This window comes from Hemicordylus capensis, chromosome 2 (assembly GCF_027244095.1).
Source record: "Hemicordylus capensis ecotype Gifberg chromosome 2, rHemCap1.1.pri, whole genome shotgun sequence".
Classification (NCBI taxonomy): Eukaryota; Metazoa; Chordata; class Lepidosauria; order Squamata; family Cordylidae; genus Hemicordylus; species Hemicordylus capensis.
The window spans coordinates 195,358,860-195,376,200 of NC_069658.1; the positions used below are offsets into that span (position 1 = coordinate 195,358,860).

The window sequence follows — 17,341 nt, forward strand, 5'->3', positions numbered from 1 at the left end:
CTTCATGACCTTGATGTTTAGAAGTGAATATCTTTTTGGAAAGACTATGAAACCACTTTGGTACTCTGGGATACCTTGCTTAGGGTTTTAAAACTTTTAATATTTTTTTATTGGCTATTTTCTTAAAAGAAAACCTACTGTCAGTTTTTCAACTGTGACTTCCAAAAGAGGCTTGAATTATTCAGGGGTGAGAAGGAAAGGAGAATATGTAACCATTCCTTTCTAAAAGGTATGGGCAGCTATGGAAGAGTGGCTTACATTAGCATATTATAGTAGTATCCCCGGAGAGGCAGAAATGCCAAGTCTATTTCCAGGGGTGAATCTTAACTGCTTTGATTATGTAGGCTGAGAGGTACCATCTGAAAGCTGAGGAGAAAGGGAAGGTAATCCGCTGTAGTTGGGGAAGCTGCAACCTTTCATCTAGGAGAGTGCACCCTCCAAAAATGTCTCTGAGACCTGCATAGGGGGATAGCCCTGCTTGCCTGTGCTTTAGGGAGGCATCAGTTATCAACAGTTATCACACCAATCCTCATTTTCATCTCAGACCTGTTTGCATGCCTATCAGCCAACTCACCATACTAGGAAAGAGCAAAAACAGCCCCTTTTAAGAGGCTTTGAAACCAAGGGTGAAGAATGAATGTAAGCATTCAGAGATGTGCAACAACCATCACAACTTTGCTTCATGCACATTCCAGACATTTGTTGGGTATATACTACATAAGAACAGCCCTGCTGGATCAGGCCCAAGGCCCATCTAGTCCAGCATCTTGTTTCACACAGTGGCCTACTAGATGTTGTTGGAAGCCTACAGGCAGGAGTTGAGGGCATGCCCTCTCTCCTGCTGTTACTAGTTGGAAATATTATACCAGTTGTGGGAACTGGACTATAGAGGGATGTATCATAGCTGCAATGCCTTTAGGGTAGTGCCTGTGTGAATTGGTCCCATTCCTGCCTCTTTGTGCCCCTATCCCTGCCCTTTTGTGCCCCTATCCCTGCCCCTTTTGATGCTGACTTTGTGGTTGCCAGGAGTCGACACTGACTCGATGGTACAACTTTGATTGATTGATTGATTGATTGATTAAGTGCCATCAAGTCGGTGTTGACTCTTTGCAACCACGTAGATAGATTCTCTCCAGGATGAGCTGTCTTCAGCTTGACCTTTAAGGTCTCTCAGTGGTGCATTCATTGTTGTCACATTGGTTTTAATGTAAATTGCATTCCCGAAGTGCAGGCAAGCAATCTTAAGTATCAGGAGCAGAGGGAGGCCAGTGGCGGCCCGGGTTCTGCTGCCGCTGCGCCCCCTAGGCCCGCCCCCTGTGTCTGACATCAGATGCAGGGAGCATTTAGTCATGCCCCCACGACTACCTTCAGGTGTGGGGGTGTGTCTGGGGTACGAGGTGCAGTCCCTGAGGGGCTGCAGCCTGGGTTCTTTGAACCTGTCTGCTCGATGGTGGCTCTGTCCCTGCTAAGTATCATATTTGTACATTTGTGCTCTCAAATGCCAGTGTAAGCCTATGCAACAGGTGGGCCAGCGTTTCATTTTTAAAATATTTATGTTTGTTGCAAGTGGCTGCAATGATAAAAAGACAGGATATAATTTTATAATAATAGTAATAGTAAACTAAAATTGTGAAGGAGAAGACTGGTATTTAGGGGACATTACTTTTTTAAAAAAGTTTTTTTTAAAGGTTCACTTTTTCTGTGAAGCTTTAAAAAAAATCAATAAAGTGGTGCTTTCTGATTTAAATGTGGCACAAAGGCAGAGTGTGTGTGGGGGTGGGTGAGTGGGTTTTAAAACAATTCTTCCAGAACTGTAAAGTAATAGGCATCTTTTTTGCAGAAATAAGCTGTGCAGTTTAAATATAATTGCAGTTCTTACAGTCCATTCATATGACTAAGCTTTCTACAGAGGAAATGGGATGAAACATACTGGCATGATGTTAATACTAGGATTGCAGCCACATTTGACTGGCACATATCCTTAGAGCAGAAGTAATACTGAGTGGAAATATTAGACTGTTAGGTAGTCAGTTTAAATGCTTGCAGTGAGCTTTTGCTTAAGACACCTGATAGCACCTGTTGAAGGTAATGGGATCAGAACCCATTTGGGAAACGGATTTGAGCTATAAGGGTCATCAGCTTTTTAAAAAAGCATCTGATTCTGTTGACTGGGGACATGCAAGATGACTAGGAAGTAATGGAGGCTAAAGTACCTTTATATGTTCATTGAGCGTGGAAGCCCAACACTGCTTAACTATGCAGTGACTGATGATTTGGATTGGGTGATTTGACCAAGATCCCTCCTCATGTGCAGGGGATGCTGATATTGTAGTAGTGGATCTTGTGCACTTGATGTGATATATGGTATGAGATTTGTGCTCTAGCATCCTCTGTGACATTGGAAAGGACATCAGGGTGTCCTTTCGTTTTCAATTATATACTACTTCATTGGTGGCTCTATAGATATTGCTGTTGCTTTGGTTACTTGTTCATTTGGCTGACCCTGGCCTCCTTTAGTCTCAAGTATTTTGCATGACTGCGCCCAGAATCTGGTGTCCCTAAATGAATTTCCTGACACATCCTTTAGTAAAATAAAATAAAATAAAAATGCATTTATTATAAAATAAATAAAAATAAATAAAATGAAAATGAAAATCCCAACTGTCTTGGGATTGTTTTTAATGAAAGGTGGTATATAAATTTAACAATAAATGAATAAAATAAATAATCAGAGATGGAAAAATATAGATAAATATTGTAGGATTTTGCACAGAAGAAACTGGCCCACTTCTTGCTCACTTGTCACATCTTTGGGAACGGCTGAGCTATACAATTTAACCTATTGATAATAAGCTGGAGTGTGTTTATTTGGAATTTGGCACTAGGTCTTCTAATCTATTTGTTTAGGTACTGAGCTAAAGTACCTGTATTGCATGTGGTTTGGAGTAACAAGAAAAAAATATATATATATATACCTGCCTGATTTAAAGGGGGCCCTTATATTTGAAATACATATATGAAAAGCAATCAAATGCTTTTCACACAAGGTATTAAAATGTGTTACGGAGTTTCTTGTGCATCTGCTTGTGAATGCCACAGGGTGAATGTTGTTAATACAGAAGATTAATCAAATGTACATTCTTGCCAGTCTAGGTTTTATATTTGCCTTATAGACCAACTAAAAGTAAATACGTGATAAACTTTATTACAGTTCTTGACCAGTACAGAAACATGAAGAAAGGAACACAGTGTCATACCCATACAAGATAGCAACAGCATAGTTTTACAAATATACAGTGACAAAGTACATTATTCCACTACATTAGTCATTAGATGTTGTTGTATATCCATTGCTATTAAACAAAAGTTAGCCACATTATAAGTAACATTGGCTTGATGGTCTGAAAAGTAAATATGATCTAAGCTTCACATGTGAAAATACTTAAATCTGCATCTCTTTCCCAGCACCTAATTAATGTTGTTTCTCCCCTCTCTTTTCTTTAGAGCTCTTGACAAACTGCTCAGCTATGGGCTGCCAGCATAATTGTGTCCCAACTCTGAATGGCCCGGCCTGTTATTGTAACAATTCCTTTCAACTGGCTGATGATGGGAAGAGCTGCAAAGGTGGGTGGTACTGGCAACCGTGATGCAGAGGAGATATCTCCAAGAACTACTGCTGGGAAAAGCCACAGTTGAGCTCTGTCCTTTTGCTTTATTGATAGAACTCTTCCCCTCATTGCCCTGTTCTAACCACAAATGGGGTCCACAGGGTAAGAGGTTGTGGGGGCAACTCAGCTGTAGTCATTTGTTCAGTCAATCACAGGTAAGGTTGGACTGAAGTTGCAGAACCTTAGAGGATTCCATGCAGACAGCTTGTTCTCACATTGCCTGGAGCTCAAACGAGCCCTTATGTACCTCTCCTGGGTCTGATTTCCCTCCTCCATCCAAACTTCATCTGCTTCCTGAGGAGTGCAGAGTTTTAAAGGGGTAGAGGTAGGCCTCTGGCATGGAGCCTAAAGTTCTGCCACATCTTTGTTAATTCCTGGCTGAAGAGGTGGTGAGCAGACACTTGGAAATGTGAGGACTTGGGTGTGGAGCACTCCCTTAGAGGAATCAGAATTAAGGGGGTACTACCTCTGGGCTTCTTCCTGGTTTTGGCTCGAGCGACTCCTTGCTGACAGGCTTAAGTTGTGTTGAGGCTAGAGTTTGTCACCTCCGCAAATGATGCTGCTGACCTCCATTTTGTCCAACTGTTTGTTTTTTAATCACAGCCTTTCCACCTCTTTTGTGTACTCACTCAACAGCATCTTATTGTGGCGTGTTATATGTATGATAATTTAATAATAGAGTGGTGTATGGTATTCCTCTTTACAGGAGGTCATTTCAGCAGTATCAAATGTTTTGGAGATACAAGTAGCAATAATAATCTGTGGTAAAAGCTAGAATGCTTATTTTGGTTGGATTTTCTTCCCAGGGTGCTTCATTGTGTCTTTGTCCCCTTTCTCCTCTCCCTAACAGATTTTGATGAGTGTACCATTTATGGCACCTGTAGCCAAACCTGCGCTAATCATCACGGCTCCTACCTATGCAGTTGCGTTGAAGGCTATCTGCTCCAGCCTGATCACAAGTCCTGCAAAGCAAAGAATGGTAAGAAATTTATTATTCTCAATTCTTTTCAGAGGCACATGGTTCTCACTCTACAATGCACTTCTATTTTTCTCACTACGGGGCTGTTCCCAGGAGCAGCCAAGCCTGGGCTTGGCTGACCATGAGAACCTCCGGCATCTGTGTGCCACAGTCTGTCTCTTAGCTGAGGTTAAGGACACAAATGCGCCCTTAACCTTGGCTTCGGGGTCATGGGTTGGTGTGAGCTGCTTGCAGCTTGCCCTAGTCCAGAGACGGATGCCTAGAACACCTGTCCCCTGGGGAAATCCCCCAGTGCATTGCTTGGCGTGTGGTGCTCTGTGGGGTTCACAGAGTCCAGGACAATGAGTCCTGGCCTCTGTTTACTGGTGCTGAGAGTAAGCCACGCTGTTCCCAGCAACACTGGTCATGTGGACGCGCGGCTTATGTGCCATCTGGGGGAAGGTAGGTTGGACCCTGCCTTCTTTCCTACCCAGAGCCACATGGTTGTGTGGATAGCCCCTAAATTTTCTGATAGGTAGAGCCCACCTTGTTGAATCTTCAACATCTGCCAAATATAAGATGGAGTTAGGTTCCTGTTGACTTTTGCCAGCTTAGTTCCTTGGGAACTTCTAGAATGCCATGCAGGGCATGTCATACTTTTCATTCCAAAGTTCTGTACATAATGCCTTTGAGCAAAAGTGGTCCCTTGTCAGTGAAGTGTCCTAAATTTGAAGCGGTTTGCTACTTGTGCAAGGTGACTTAACTAAGCTGTTTACATGTAACAACTTTTTCATTTGATTCTGGCAGTATGGTAGCTGGACCAATAGCTTCTTTTAAATAGCTCCCCATAGCTTCTTGTAAACAGCTTCCAATGGTTTCTGTTTGTTTAATGCTGACACTTTGTGCTCATTATGATCCCTTGTTATTCTGGTTCCTCCTGTTTTATTTATTTCATTGTTAGATTTATACACCGCCTTTCATTAAAAGAATCTCAAGCTGGTTTACAATAAATTTAAGAACAATGCTAAGCTATTAAACAGTTAAAACAATTTTAATAATAAATTGGAATATAAGAAAAAAAAAAACCCAAATCTATTTAAAAAGTTAAAAACCATGAGCACAATAAAACCATGAAACAAGCGCAACAGTAACAGCAGCAAGAAAACCCTCATATAAAAGTCTGGGTCAAAGGCCATGATTTTACTTGCTTTCTAAAAGCTGTAATGGAAACTGAGGAGTGGATGCCCACCAGGAGAGCATTCCAAAGCTTAGGAGCAATGACTGAGAAGGCCCTGCCCCACATGCATGACAGCTGAGTCTCCATTGTCAGCACATGGAGCAGAGCCCCCTCTGGTGACCCATGCTGTACATTAAGTGGGGGTTCATCTTCAGGATGTGTAGATCTCTTAAGAAAGATTGAAATCATAGTACCTAAGCCTTGCTTCTCCATTGGCTCTGCTTCTCCATCAGAACCAGTAGAGCGACCTCCTATCCTATTGATTGCCAACTCTCAGAACATCATGGCTACTTACCTGAATGGTGTGCCCGTCCGTAACATCACTCCCACCAACACCAAGCAGACTACTGCCATGGACTTCAACTACGTAGAAGACACTGTCTGCTGGGTCCATGTTGGTGACAGTTCCTCACAGACTATCCTGAAATGTGCCAAGATCCCTAATCTGAAAGGCTTTGTTGAGGAGCGGTTCATCAACATCTCTCTCAGCTTGCATCGTAAGTAGCTGCTTATTGTATTACAGTTCTGATTAACAGGCTCCTCTTTACAATAATATACCAGCTCACTTTAGTAGAAAAAGTAATGTTGATTATTTCCATGTTAAGGATGTTTTTTTAAAGATGATTATTTTTTAATTAGCAAAATTTTGTAGAAAATGCACTTCATTTTTTGCTGAAAACATATAGGTTATTTTAGCATAACTAAACTTGTGTGGAACAAATAGACAAAAGGGATGACTGGTGGGGGGCGAGGATGTCATTTTCAGTAGATGTTAATTAAATTATTCATAACCCCATTCTTTGAAGAATGGCTGCTAATCTCCATTGTACAGATTGGAAACTGCTGGATGGGGAGACTGAACGATTGGCTCCACGTTACAAATGGAGACTGGCTGAATGGAGATGGTTACTGTCTCTTCAGGCTGAGGCTGATAACTAAATCATCTTGTTGACTCTGTCTACCACATGCTCCTGATTGTTTTCACTGATGGCAGATTAATGTTTGAAGGAATTTAAAAATACAGAAGTGATATTCTAAAGTATCAATACAATCTATATTATTAATTCTCCAAGACGGGCCATGTGTGGGGACGTGGCAGAAAAGAGGCAATTGGCTGATGGGGAGGGGGAGTAAAGGAGGCGATTAGCTGACAGAATGTGGGGAGGCGATTGGCTGATAGTGCACAAGAGTTCAGAAAGCGAGAAGGCAGCAGCCAGAGAGGAGTATGAAAGCTAGGGAGTTTGCCGGCTGGGGTCATGAAGCAGGGAGTTTGGGGACTGGAGACAGCGTTTGTGGAGGGCTGCAACATAAAGTGCCAAGGAATTCGGCAGAAGGGGGTGGGTGGCGGTTCACTGCCTCAAAACGCGCCAAGGAGCTTGAGGCTGGAATGAGGGCGCTGCAAAGCGATTTGGTGGCAGGGAGGCCATTGTTAGTGCCCGCCTGCCACACCCGCCGTTGGGAAGGAGTTTGCCGGCTGGGGTCAGCTGTTGGTTGGAGCGGAGGGAGTTTGCGTTGGGCCACATCAGCAAGCACCAGTGAGTTCGGCAGAAGGAGGAGGCTGACGGTTGGCTGCCTCAGAACCCGTTGTCATTGCCCACCCGCCACACCTGTCGGTGGAGAAATGGAGACTGAAGGACTGTTGGACAATGACAGGTTGACACAGACGAGTGAGCGAGTTGAGGGGGGGAGAGCGAGCGAGTGAGTTGAGCGGGGGAGAGCAAGCGAGCGAGAGAGTTGTGTGTGGGGGGATGCCACAGGCTCAGCGCACGACCGCACAGATGCTCTGTGTGGGGTCAGCTAGTTTGGTATTTATTTTGCAGTATGGCGAAAGCTAGATTAACATTTACTCCTTTGATAGGCACCTTCCAGGTGAAGAGTTTAGGTGATGTTTATTCCTGGCTGACATCTTTTTATTGCCTTTATTCTTCAAAGGACTTGTCAGGTCCAGCTGATCCATTAAAGTTTGTTCTTTCCTCTGCTTAAACTCTGGCCTGAATAACGCAATACAGAAACGGAGTCTCAGTCAGTCCCTAAAATGAGAGTTCAGCTGCTACCACTGTTCTCTAGTTCATTTCTCAGGCAGTTCTCCTGATGTCATTGTGAGGCTATTTCAGAATAATTTCTGTCAGAACCTTTACATTTAAAAGCACAGTTTAAAAGGCAGAATTACTGAGGCTTAGGCAGAAAACAAAAGAAAGGAACGTTACTTTTCTGGCTCATTTGCATCTTGCCCAATCCTGCTTAGGGCAAGCTATGTTCACACTTGATTGGTTACATTACCACGGTGGTTCCAAGGCTTGGCATGACTGCCAATAGGATACATGGCATCTTGACTACACCTTCTTCAGCTGGTAGAACCAGAGGCAGAGTTCAAAGGGGGTTTCAGGATGTTTCTGCAACCACCCCAAGAACTTCCCTTCTAACATAAAAGTAACAAACGGGGTGGAAAAAGAAGAAACACACACACACACACACACACACACACCCCGTTTCCATACCAATCGCAGCATGCTAAAACAGTGACAGATCTAAGCGAACCAATCATTCCCACAGCTCTTGAAATATTCTTTGCAAGAAGGGAATTGAGGCCTAGGGGTGGTTTGAATTCTGCCAAGATGTTTTTTTCCTGTATCTAGCAAAACAAATTATTAAAAGCATCATCGCCATCTGTCACAGCATCTCTCTGCAGATAGAATGGGGCTGTGTGGTGGATAGGGTATTGTTTTATAGCTGCTTCCCTCACAGGAAAGGAAAGGTTGTGCCATCAAGTCGGTGTTAAATCTTGGCGACCACAGAGCCATGTGGTTTTCCTGGTAGAATACAGGAGGGGTTTACCATTGCCATCTCCTGCGCAATATGAGATGATGCCTTTCAGCACCTTCCTATATCACTGCTGCCTGATATAGGAGTTTCCCATATAACTTATATAGATTTAACTAAAGGTCTATTCAGCAACAACTCCATTTCTTCCTCCTCCTTTTCTCTCTCTCTCTCTCTTTCTTTCTGATTCCACTCCCTACAGCAGGGCTGCTCAATTTCGGCCCCACTGCAGATGTTAGCTACAACTCCCATAATCCCTGGCTATTGGCCACTGTAGCTGGGGATTATGTTTATATTTGTTTATTTGTTTATTTCGGCCCAAGGCCAGCATATTAAAAAAACAGCAAGAATAAATACATAAAATAGATTAAATACATTTAACATAAAATGGATAAAACATTAATGGCTCCCGATACCGCACATATAGTCAATTCCATTCAAATAAGCCAGTCAATCTAAAGTGTACAGCCCAGCATATTGTGCCTCCATCATTCTAAATTGAATCTTACTTGCTATAAATAAAAAATTTGCTACCCTCCTGTAAACATACTCTGATGCTGGGGATTATGGGAATTGTAGTTCAAAAACATCTGGGGGGGCCAAAGTTGAGCAAGCCTGCTCTACAGGATCCCCACTGGGGCAAACACCCAAACAACAAAACACAAAAGATAACTAGATAGAATATAACAGCTATCAAGAGGGAGCATGATTTAAGGAATAAATATTTAACAATGAAATCTAGAACCCTAGCTTCCCAGCTCACTTATATTTTAAATGGGAAGTCAGTATCTGAAGCATTGTGATTATCTTAGAAACCTTACCCTCAGCCAGTAGTTCTGAAATTGTGGGTTCTCCCTTACTTGAGGAGCAGGGGGCACTTCAAAGGAGGGGTGTGGACTTCCAGGCAGGATTAGGACCTTGATGAGGTCTCTGTCCCCTTATTCACCAAGATCTGGGTGGGTTGAATGCTCCTTGATAGAGCATCCTCACTGCTCTCACAGGATTTTTGGATAAGAGAGTGACTGCACCCTCATTGCTCCACTGTCCCAGAGTTATTTGAGAAGAAGGCAGAAAGATGTGCTTCTTAATGCTGTTTCCCTGTCTGTGGCTTTAGGGAGATGGTCAGAAATATCTTGTTCTGTCTCATTTCAAATGCCAGTGTTGGGATTAATACTCCAGTCCACACACACACAGCAGCATGCTGTTCTCACGCACCGGAATTCGTGGATCTTGACATGTCCACCTGCAGAATCCATGGTTAGTTCTGGTTTGGGGTTCCCCAACAGGTAGTACAAGTTTACAAGTGTAGCTCAAGTTGAGAGCTACACACAACTGCCCTAAGTGGTTTTCCCATTTTTACACAGGAACTCTGTGACAACAAGAATTTTAATCCAGGTGCTAACCAATAAAGAATAACAAAGAATAGCAGCTGAGGATTTGGTTATTTCCCCAAAGGTATAACACTTGAGCTTTGTGCTTTTCTCCTTCTCTTGTGGAAATGTTGTGTTTAGCATTGTTCCTATCCATAGCTGTTAGGAATCCATGTTCCCTTGTTTCCTTCCTCCGCTCTCTGTCTACCCTCTGTGGTTCCCCTCTGTTTTTTCCAGTAAGCGGTGCCTTTTTAGGGGAAGCATCAGCCACCTGTTGCAACTGAGGACTGCTCAAATAATTTGCATGCATTGTTGTTTTGCTTATTATTTATTTTAGTATTGTGTAATTGTTGGCCAAATAGTGTCACTTTCTCAGCTTGGAGGTGGTGATTTAAAAAATACATTAAAATTTTTATCTAAGCCATCTGGGAGGCAGGATGAGTCATACAGAGCAGGCTGCACAGATTGTGGTTGCATTCTCTGTCAGGCTCTGTTGCTGTAAGGAAGTACTGCTGCTTGTCTGTGGCTTGATTTTTCCGTGGCAGATGAGGAAGGAGACTTAATAAAGGGAGGATCTGTGTTATTGCCAACCATTAGTGATTGTATCCTTTAAATATACTTGCTAGGCATATTGTGCTGTGTTCCTTGTCACCCCTTCCGACTCCCAGCCTCAGCAGGCCCAAGCCATCCACTTCTCTCCTCCTACTCCTCATCTGTTGAGCACTTGCAAACAAACGCTGAGGACCACACAGACATTGCCCGCTATATGCTCATTCTGATCATGCCATCCCTCTCCTTAGCTTTCTGCACTGGCTCCCTGTCCAGTGGGGGATCACCTGGGAATCTAATGTATGCCACTAGGAGCTTTTTGAAATAAAACAAATGCAACTTGGAGAAGTTGAAGTAACGTCTTCCCCGTAACCTGCCCCTGTGCCCTTTCCATTTCTTAGAAGTCTGATCAGCTCTGTTGATTAAAATGAAGGTTTTGATTTCTCCCCCTTGTATGTGAAGAGGCTTCTGCCAGCACATGCTTGTTTAAACCTGGCCAGTATTGTTGGTGATGTCTGAACCTGACTCATATAAATGTATTTAAAGAATGAGATGCCTGTTCCTATGTTTATTTAGTAACTTCTGTCTAGATTTGTTTCTGTAAACCAGAACAGCTCCTGCAGTCTGAATCTGCAGCTGCCAAACGGAGGTCAAAAGTAGATGTCCCTTTAAATATGGGTTTGCCCCCATCATATATAATATGGGATTAGGCAGGCAACTAATTTTAAGAGCAAAAAGGGTATGTGGGTAGAGCATGGGTGCTGAAACCCTTTAGGGATATTCACATGACTGGAGGTGGGACGGGCAGGCAGGGGGGAAGGCTGTGCAAAATGTAGCTTCCCGTCAGGTGATTGTTGATCATTGGTGGGAGTGCAAACCACGCTCCCAGGCAATCCATACTGCTCCTGGGAGCGTGGATCTCCAGAGGCTGGGACAATGTGTCACAGTCTTCGGGAATCCCATGATGCGCTGTGCAATGAGCACGGTGCATTGGGGGATTCCCTCAGAGATGAGCGCTCTATGTGCCCATCTCTGTTCACACGGACCCTGGCACCGGGGTTAAGGGTGTGCTTACACCCTTAACCTCGGCTAAAGGCTGGGGTAAAAAAGCGGAGTTTCGTGGCAGGGTAGTGCCAGGAGCAGCCTAAGCTGCTCATGTGAATTACTGTTGCCCCAACTTCTCTCCCAGCAGTCAGTTTTCTCTCAGCCAGGTTGCAATACCAGGAGTGAGTGTGTCTGGGAGAAAAATGGGGGAAAGAGGTGAGGGGGACAAGAGGCAGGTTGAGAAAGGATTCAGTGCCATTCACCCACACATTCTTTTTCTTCTCTAAATAGGAAACCCCATCATTTCCTTATATGTGATTGGATCAGACTTGCATTTAGAGAGATGGGTTTGCCACCATCACATTCAGCTCTGTTGATACGCAGTGTATAATCTTAAGAATAGGAAGTGAGATTTGATATGTGCTCTTTTTGATTTTGGAAGGCATGAGCTGAAATTAACCAGGATGGTGCTTTGCTTTGGTCTTGTTAATTGCTGCTTTACTGTATTCTTCCTTCCTACTCCTCACCCCTCAACTCCCCACCCCTCAAGTCAAGTTTCTTTCCATCACCAGTCTGTCTCCAAGGGGATGCCTCTCTCCCTTCATTCTTATGCCAGGCCAAAATAGTCTGAATAGTCCAAACCTGCAAGGGAGATGGAAACAGCATACCTTCAGCTCCTTCCCTTTGATCTAGCTATGTCAGTCCCCAAAAGTGATGGGAGTTGCAATGCCATTAAAGTTGCAGATGACCCCTAGGATAAATATAAATGTGTCCTTGAGGTGATTAATATCCTTCTGCGTATGATCTTGTTGAGACATCTGCTGTGTTACTCTGTTTAATTCTGCTGTCTGGAGTCCTGAAAATGTTGAAAATGGGATGAAGGCATTGAGAGAAGATCTACAAGCACGATTCCTAGCAAAGGAGTTCTTGGAGCCTGTTGTTTTGGCTCTTATTTCAGAGCTTGGACGTGCTGTTTCACCATGTCCACTCCCAGCAGCGCAGTGTCCGCGCGTTTGTCTGTCCTGTTCCCCAGTAGTTGATGCTTTTGACCTCCCATTCTGGCTGAATTATGAAGCACAGTGGCATGGCTGTGGCATGCTGGAGGTCAAAGTGTCTGTGTAGACAGGCGTGGCCTTGGAAGTGAGGCGTTTCGACAGCACACAGTGAGCGCTTCTGCACAAGCAGAGAAAGGGCTCCAGCAGGGTGAAGGGAGGAAGCCTTGAAAAGCTTACCTCCCCTGCAGACGAACAGCTCCTTGCCTCGATTGCTCCAAGTGTCAGGGTGTCGGGACACGTTGCCCTGCTCCCCGGAGCTCCAATAATGCACTGTGCAAGTGTGTTATTGGAGCCTGCTGCCTTAACCTCGTTTTAAAGGGAGGCTTCATAGGCGGGTTTGCCGCCGTGGTGCTGCTGGGATCGGCCCAATCCTGGCGGTTCACACATGTGCAAAACTGGGCTGGGCTCCCTCAGCCCAGTTTTTCACGTGCGTGTGAATAGCCTCAGTGACTTAAAAGCACAGAAGTACTCCAATTTCCTGGCTTGATGGTCATGAACCACTTCAGTCTTATTGGCTGAAAGACACTGCCTCCAAGGGAAATCCCTAGTCATGTTTTCTCTCTGTTAGGTTTAAGGGAACGGATACAGGTTCTGGCAGACGGTTGGGGCTGGGGGGCAGTGTTTCCTCCAGATGTTGTTGACTACAATTCCCATAAACCCCAAGCAAAGTCCATTGCAACTGGGGATCCTGGGAGTTGTAGTTAATAATATCTGGGAATCCCTGTTAGAGGGAACGCTGCTGGGTGGGATAAGGAACAGGGAGGGGGAAGAGGAGGAGGAATCAGATTTCAAGTGAAGCAGATAGCTGCATAAGCACTCCAGCAGGATTCCCACCCACCCCACCCCACCCCACCTCTGGCTGAGCCCAGAGAAGATATACCCAGCAAGGCAACTAACAAGTTCTGAAACCAGGATTTCCTAGCTTTTCTTCCCTAGTCTGCAGCAGTTTGGGGACCCAATCTATGATGCCTGGTCTCCTATAACCCAGACAGATCACCACTTGTATTTCTAGGCAGAACAGCTGTGGGGAGCCCTGGAAGGCATTCCAATTTGGGATCCAACTCTTTCCTACTGCCGTAGCTAGGCCATCCACTTGACATTGCTCTTGGAAGGGGCTAATATAAGCGGGAGGGTGGGGGGAGATTCAGCATAGCACAAGCATCCCCACTAAGACCACTTGAACAACTGTTCCTGCACGTACCTTATTTGGTTATCAAAGCTGCTTAGCCCACTGTGATGTTATGCTGAGTTTGGAAGTGCATTAAACCTGTGCTTTGGGCAGCTATATCAGTGTGCATGGTTAAGGGTCTGAGCACTCTAGGCTTTGGTAAACCAACCAGTTTGTGAAATGACATCTCTACCCTGCTCCTGTGTGGGCTTTGAGGATGCAAAAGCAAATGGGTATCACCACATAGGAGTTTTAGCCATTCTCATGAAAGCTCCACGTTCTTAGTACTGTCTGCTTTTAGGTCCTGGAGCCAGGGGGTTTTCTTTAGAGATGATGAGTTGGCCAGTTCATGACAACACCTGTATGCAACTGGATGCATGCTTCTGACATTGCCATCAAAGCAATTGGCCAGAAATAGCTCACCATACATCACTCTTCCCTACTGTAAAATCACACTGACTCATTGTATTGAATATTTTAGAATTCCTAGCTGCCTGCTTTATAGTTTTCCCTGAGGAACTGGTATGTGGGTGACTTCACTCGTCGTATCCTTGACTTGCTGCCCTTCAGGCTCATTATATTTTACTGGTGCTTCTACACTGCTGATGCATCCATTGGCCCAAGCCAAGTTAAGCACCTGTGCTTTCCCTTTCTGTACTGCTTGGATGTATAGAACACATCATTGTCCCAGTGAACTAGTGTTTTAGGCAATGTGGAATATGCATTGCACTAAAAAAATATTTAAAAAACTGAATTAACTTAAATTAATAAGAAAAGACAAATGTGGAAACCTGGGCAAATAGGCATCACACTGAAGTCCAGCCTGCTGACCGATGGGAATCCTTCTCAGCCTTTTTCTATATAAGAAGTTTCACTAGACTGTGGGCAGCATCCAGACTAAAGCTGCCCTCGAATTGGGGAGTTTCATGAATGCCGGGACTTTTGCTGATTTCCCCCTTCCCTCTGCTGCCCTTGAAATATGTCCCTGAGGGCCGCACAGCCCTCAGGAACATATTTTAAAGGAGCAATGGAGGAAGTAGAGGGAAGTGATTTGCAAAAATAGTTGTGTGTGCAATATTCTAACCTGAGGGCAACCTTAGTCTGGATGCTGCCCATTGCCTTCACTCTTGCAAGTCTCTTCCCGGGCAGTGTTAAGGCTGGAAACCTGTTAAAATTAAAGCCAAGATTCTCAGGATGCTTGTGCCTGAGAAAGTCCATATGTGCTTTTGCAGTGCAATAGTGGAATTGCAGTACACATCAAACAATCCTGATTTATAGGGTGCAGGTGAGAGGAGAAAGGATTTCCCAGAGATCATCTAGTAGATCACTAACAGAAGTGGAACTGAGGTCTTCTGTCTTCCTATCCCTGCCATTGGTGAGCAACACCTTACGACTGTTAGGCGCTCTCTGTTGACTTGGTTGTTATGGCATTTATGCATCCATGAAGTTAATTCCACAGTTGCTTTAAGATCCTGATCTGGTTTTTAATTATATCTGGGGAATTGCAGCCTTTTAATTACAGCTGAAGGGAATCAGAATTTTGTAAATAATACCACTGCCAGCATCCCTCCACCCCGTCTTCCTTCACTCATTTAAGTCAGGACAAGAGACAGGCTTAGCACCAAGTGGCCTGCTAATCAAAAGTAGTGAAGCCAAGGTTAAGTGAAAGCTTCTGTTGTGCTGAAGCTCTGTGTCATCCTGATTATTTCCAGCAGAGTCTGGTTGGGGGCTTTGCAATAGCATTCTCATGACTCCACAAGGTCATTTGAAGTTGAACCCATTATGTGGATAAGAACCACCAGCTTTCATAATGCCAGTTTTCTGTGGTTGCTCCTAGTTGCACTGCATGCTCTTTCTTAAAATGAAGGAGAGTGAGGGTGGGACGTGGTTACCACACAGTTTGCATAGCAGCTGGATCTCTGTTGTGTCCTTTCTGTGCCAAGCTGATACTTGGTTACAAAGGTTGCTTGTTTTAATTTGGGCGGGGGGGACAGCAGAAGAATCTACAAATGCAGCCATGCACATTTTGGCATCAGTATTGTTTTGTTTTAGCTTGTTGTTCCTCTAGGTTTAGAAATTGGAAAGGCTATCTTCTGCTGCTTCCGCTCTGTTTTGCAAACTCCAGGATACATATTGATTGAGAAACTTATCAACAGGCGTTTGCCTCGCCAATCCTTTTCCACCTAAAAATGACAACTGGGTTTGATACCCACATGCATTTCCGTCCTGTGATTTTGCAAGAACAGGTTCTGACTTGCACATGTGAATAGGTCAGCACAGATATAACACTGCAGACATTGCCTCCTGTGACCTGTAACAGGCAGCCAGTTCATACAGTCCTAAATTGGGTAGGGCAAGGATCTTATCCAGCTTCAGCAGCTCTGCGTGCTCCCAATTTTTGACCATGTATTAGCAAAAGCTGAGGTAGGAGGAGGGGAGAATGAGTGATAGTCTGTAAGCCGGGAGTGGATAGGTTGACTTCCTGTCCACCCTTGATAAAAGGCTGGATACAAGTGCTGGGAGAACAGTGCTGCCCTATCCAGCTCCTGACTTTCAGACTTATCATGCTTCCTTCCTCCTGCCAAGATTTTTGCTTACACACGGCCAAAAGTCGGGAGTGTGTACAGCTCCAGGAGCTGGGTAGGACATTGTCCTCTCAAATTTGCAATCATTTGGATTGGCTGAGAGTGCTTCTCAAGGGAGTCAGTTCAGCCCAAAGGAGTCAATTCTTTGCAAAAAGTGTTCTGTGGCAAGCCAAAGCCAAAGGACATGTTTGAGAAGACAAGGACATGTTTGTAGATGGTGAGCAATCCTAAAAAGGCAGTGCAACTGATCAGTCTCCAAACTACTGCTCAGTTAGGTGTCTAATGTTTCTAAGTAGCTGCCCATTTGTTTATAAAAGTTTTAACACGGGCCTTGCAAATCTGAATTTCTGTTGAGCTTCTCTCTCTCACTCTTGCTAAAATGCTCCGGGTGCCAATTCTCTTCTGCATGAGGTCAGCCTCAGTCCTTAAGAATATGGGTGATGCGCACTGTACTGTGAGTTTTCATGTCTGCTTTTCAGAATTACTCGCAATAGTTGCTTTCCTCCCTGCTGCCATCATAGTACATTTAAGAAGCTAAGAAAAAATTGCTTTCCCCCATTTTCATTGGCAGAACTGCCCTTGGGTTATACAAGCCTTGGATTAAAATAAGAGACTTTAGCCCTGCCTTCACTGCACAAACAGCAGCTCTTGTTGCAGTGGGAGAAACTTGCAAGTCATTTGGCTCAGCCTTGGGTTGAATTCTCAACCTAGAATTAAGCAGAGCGTCAATCTAAATAATCTGTAGGGGCCTTCTTGGCCTTTAGTTTTGTGGAATGCACAGTCAGACCTTGTTTGCGTTAGAGATTTCACCTGGGTGGTTTGTTTTAACCATTCACATCTGCACATGAACTGGCTTAAGACACAATTCCTTATTGGGAAGCTCCATC

At 44.3% G+C, this 17,341-nt stretch overlaps 1 protein-coding gene across 8 annotated transcripts in view; it reads left to right on the top strand.

Annotated features, from left to right (window-relative positions):
* Positions 1-17,341, top strand: part of LRP1 (LDL receptor related protein 1) — a 452,537-nt gene that overhangs the window by 170,438 nt on the left and 264,758 nt on the right. For all 8 annotated transcript variants that reach the window (XM_053288908.1, XM_053288910.1, XM_053288909.1 and 5 more), the window contains 3 exons: positions 3,505-3,624; positions 4,519-4,647; positions 6,097-6,360. In XM_053288908.1, coding sequence (XP_053144883.1) covers positions 3,505-3,624; positions 4,519-4,647; positions 6,097-6,360 — 513 coding nt within the window. The remainder of the gene's footprint in view (positions 1-3,504; positions 3,625-4,518; positions 4,648-6,096; positions 6,361-17,341) is intronic.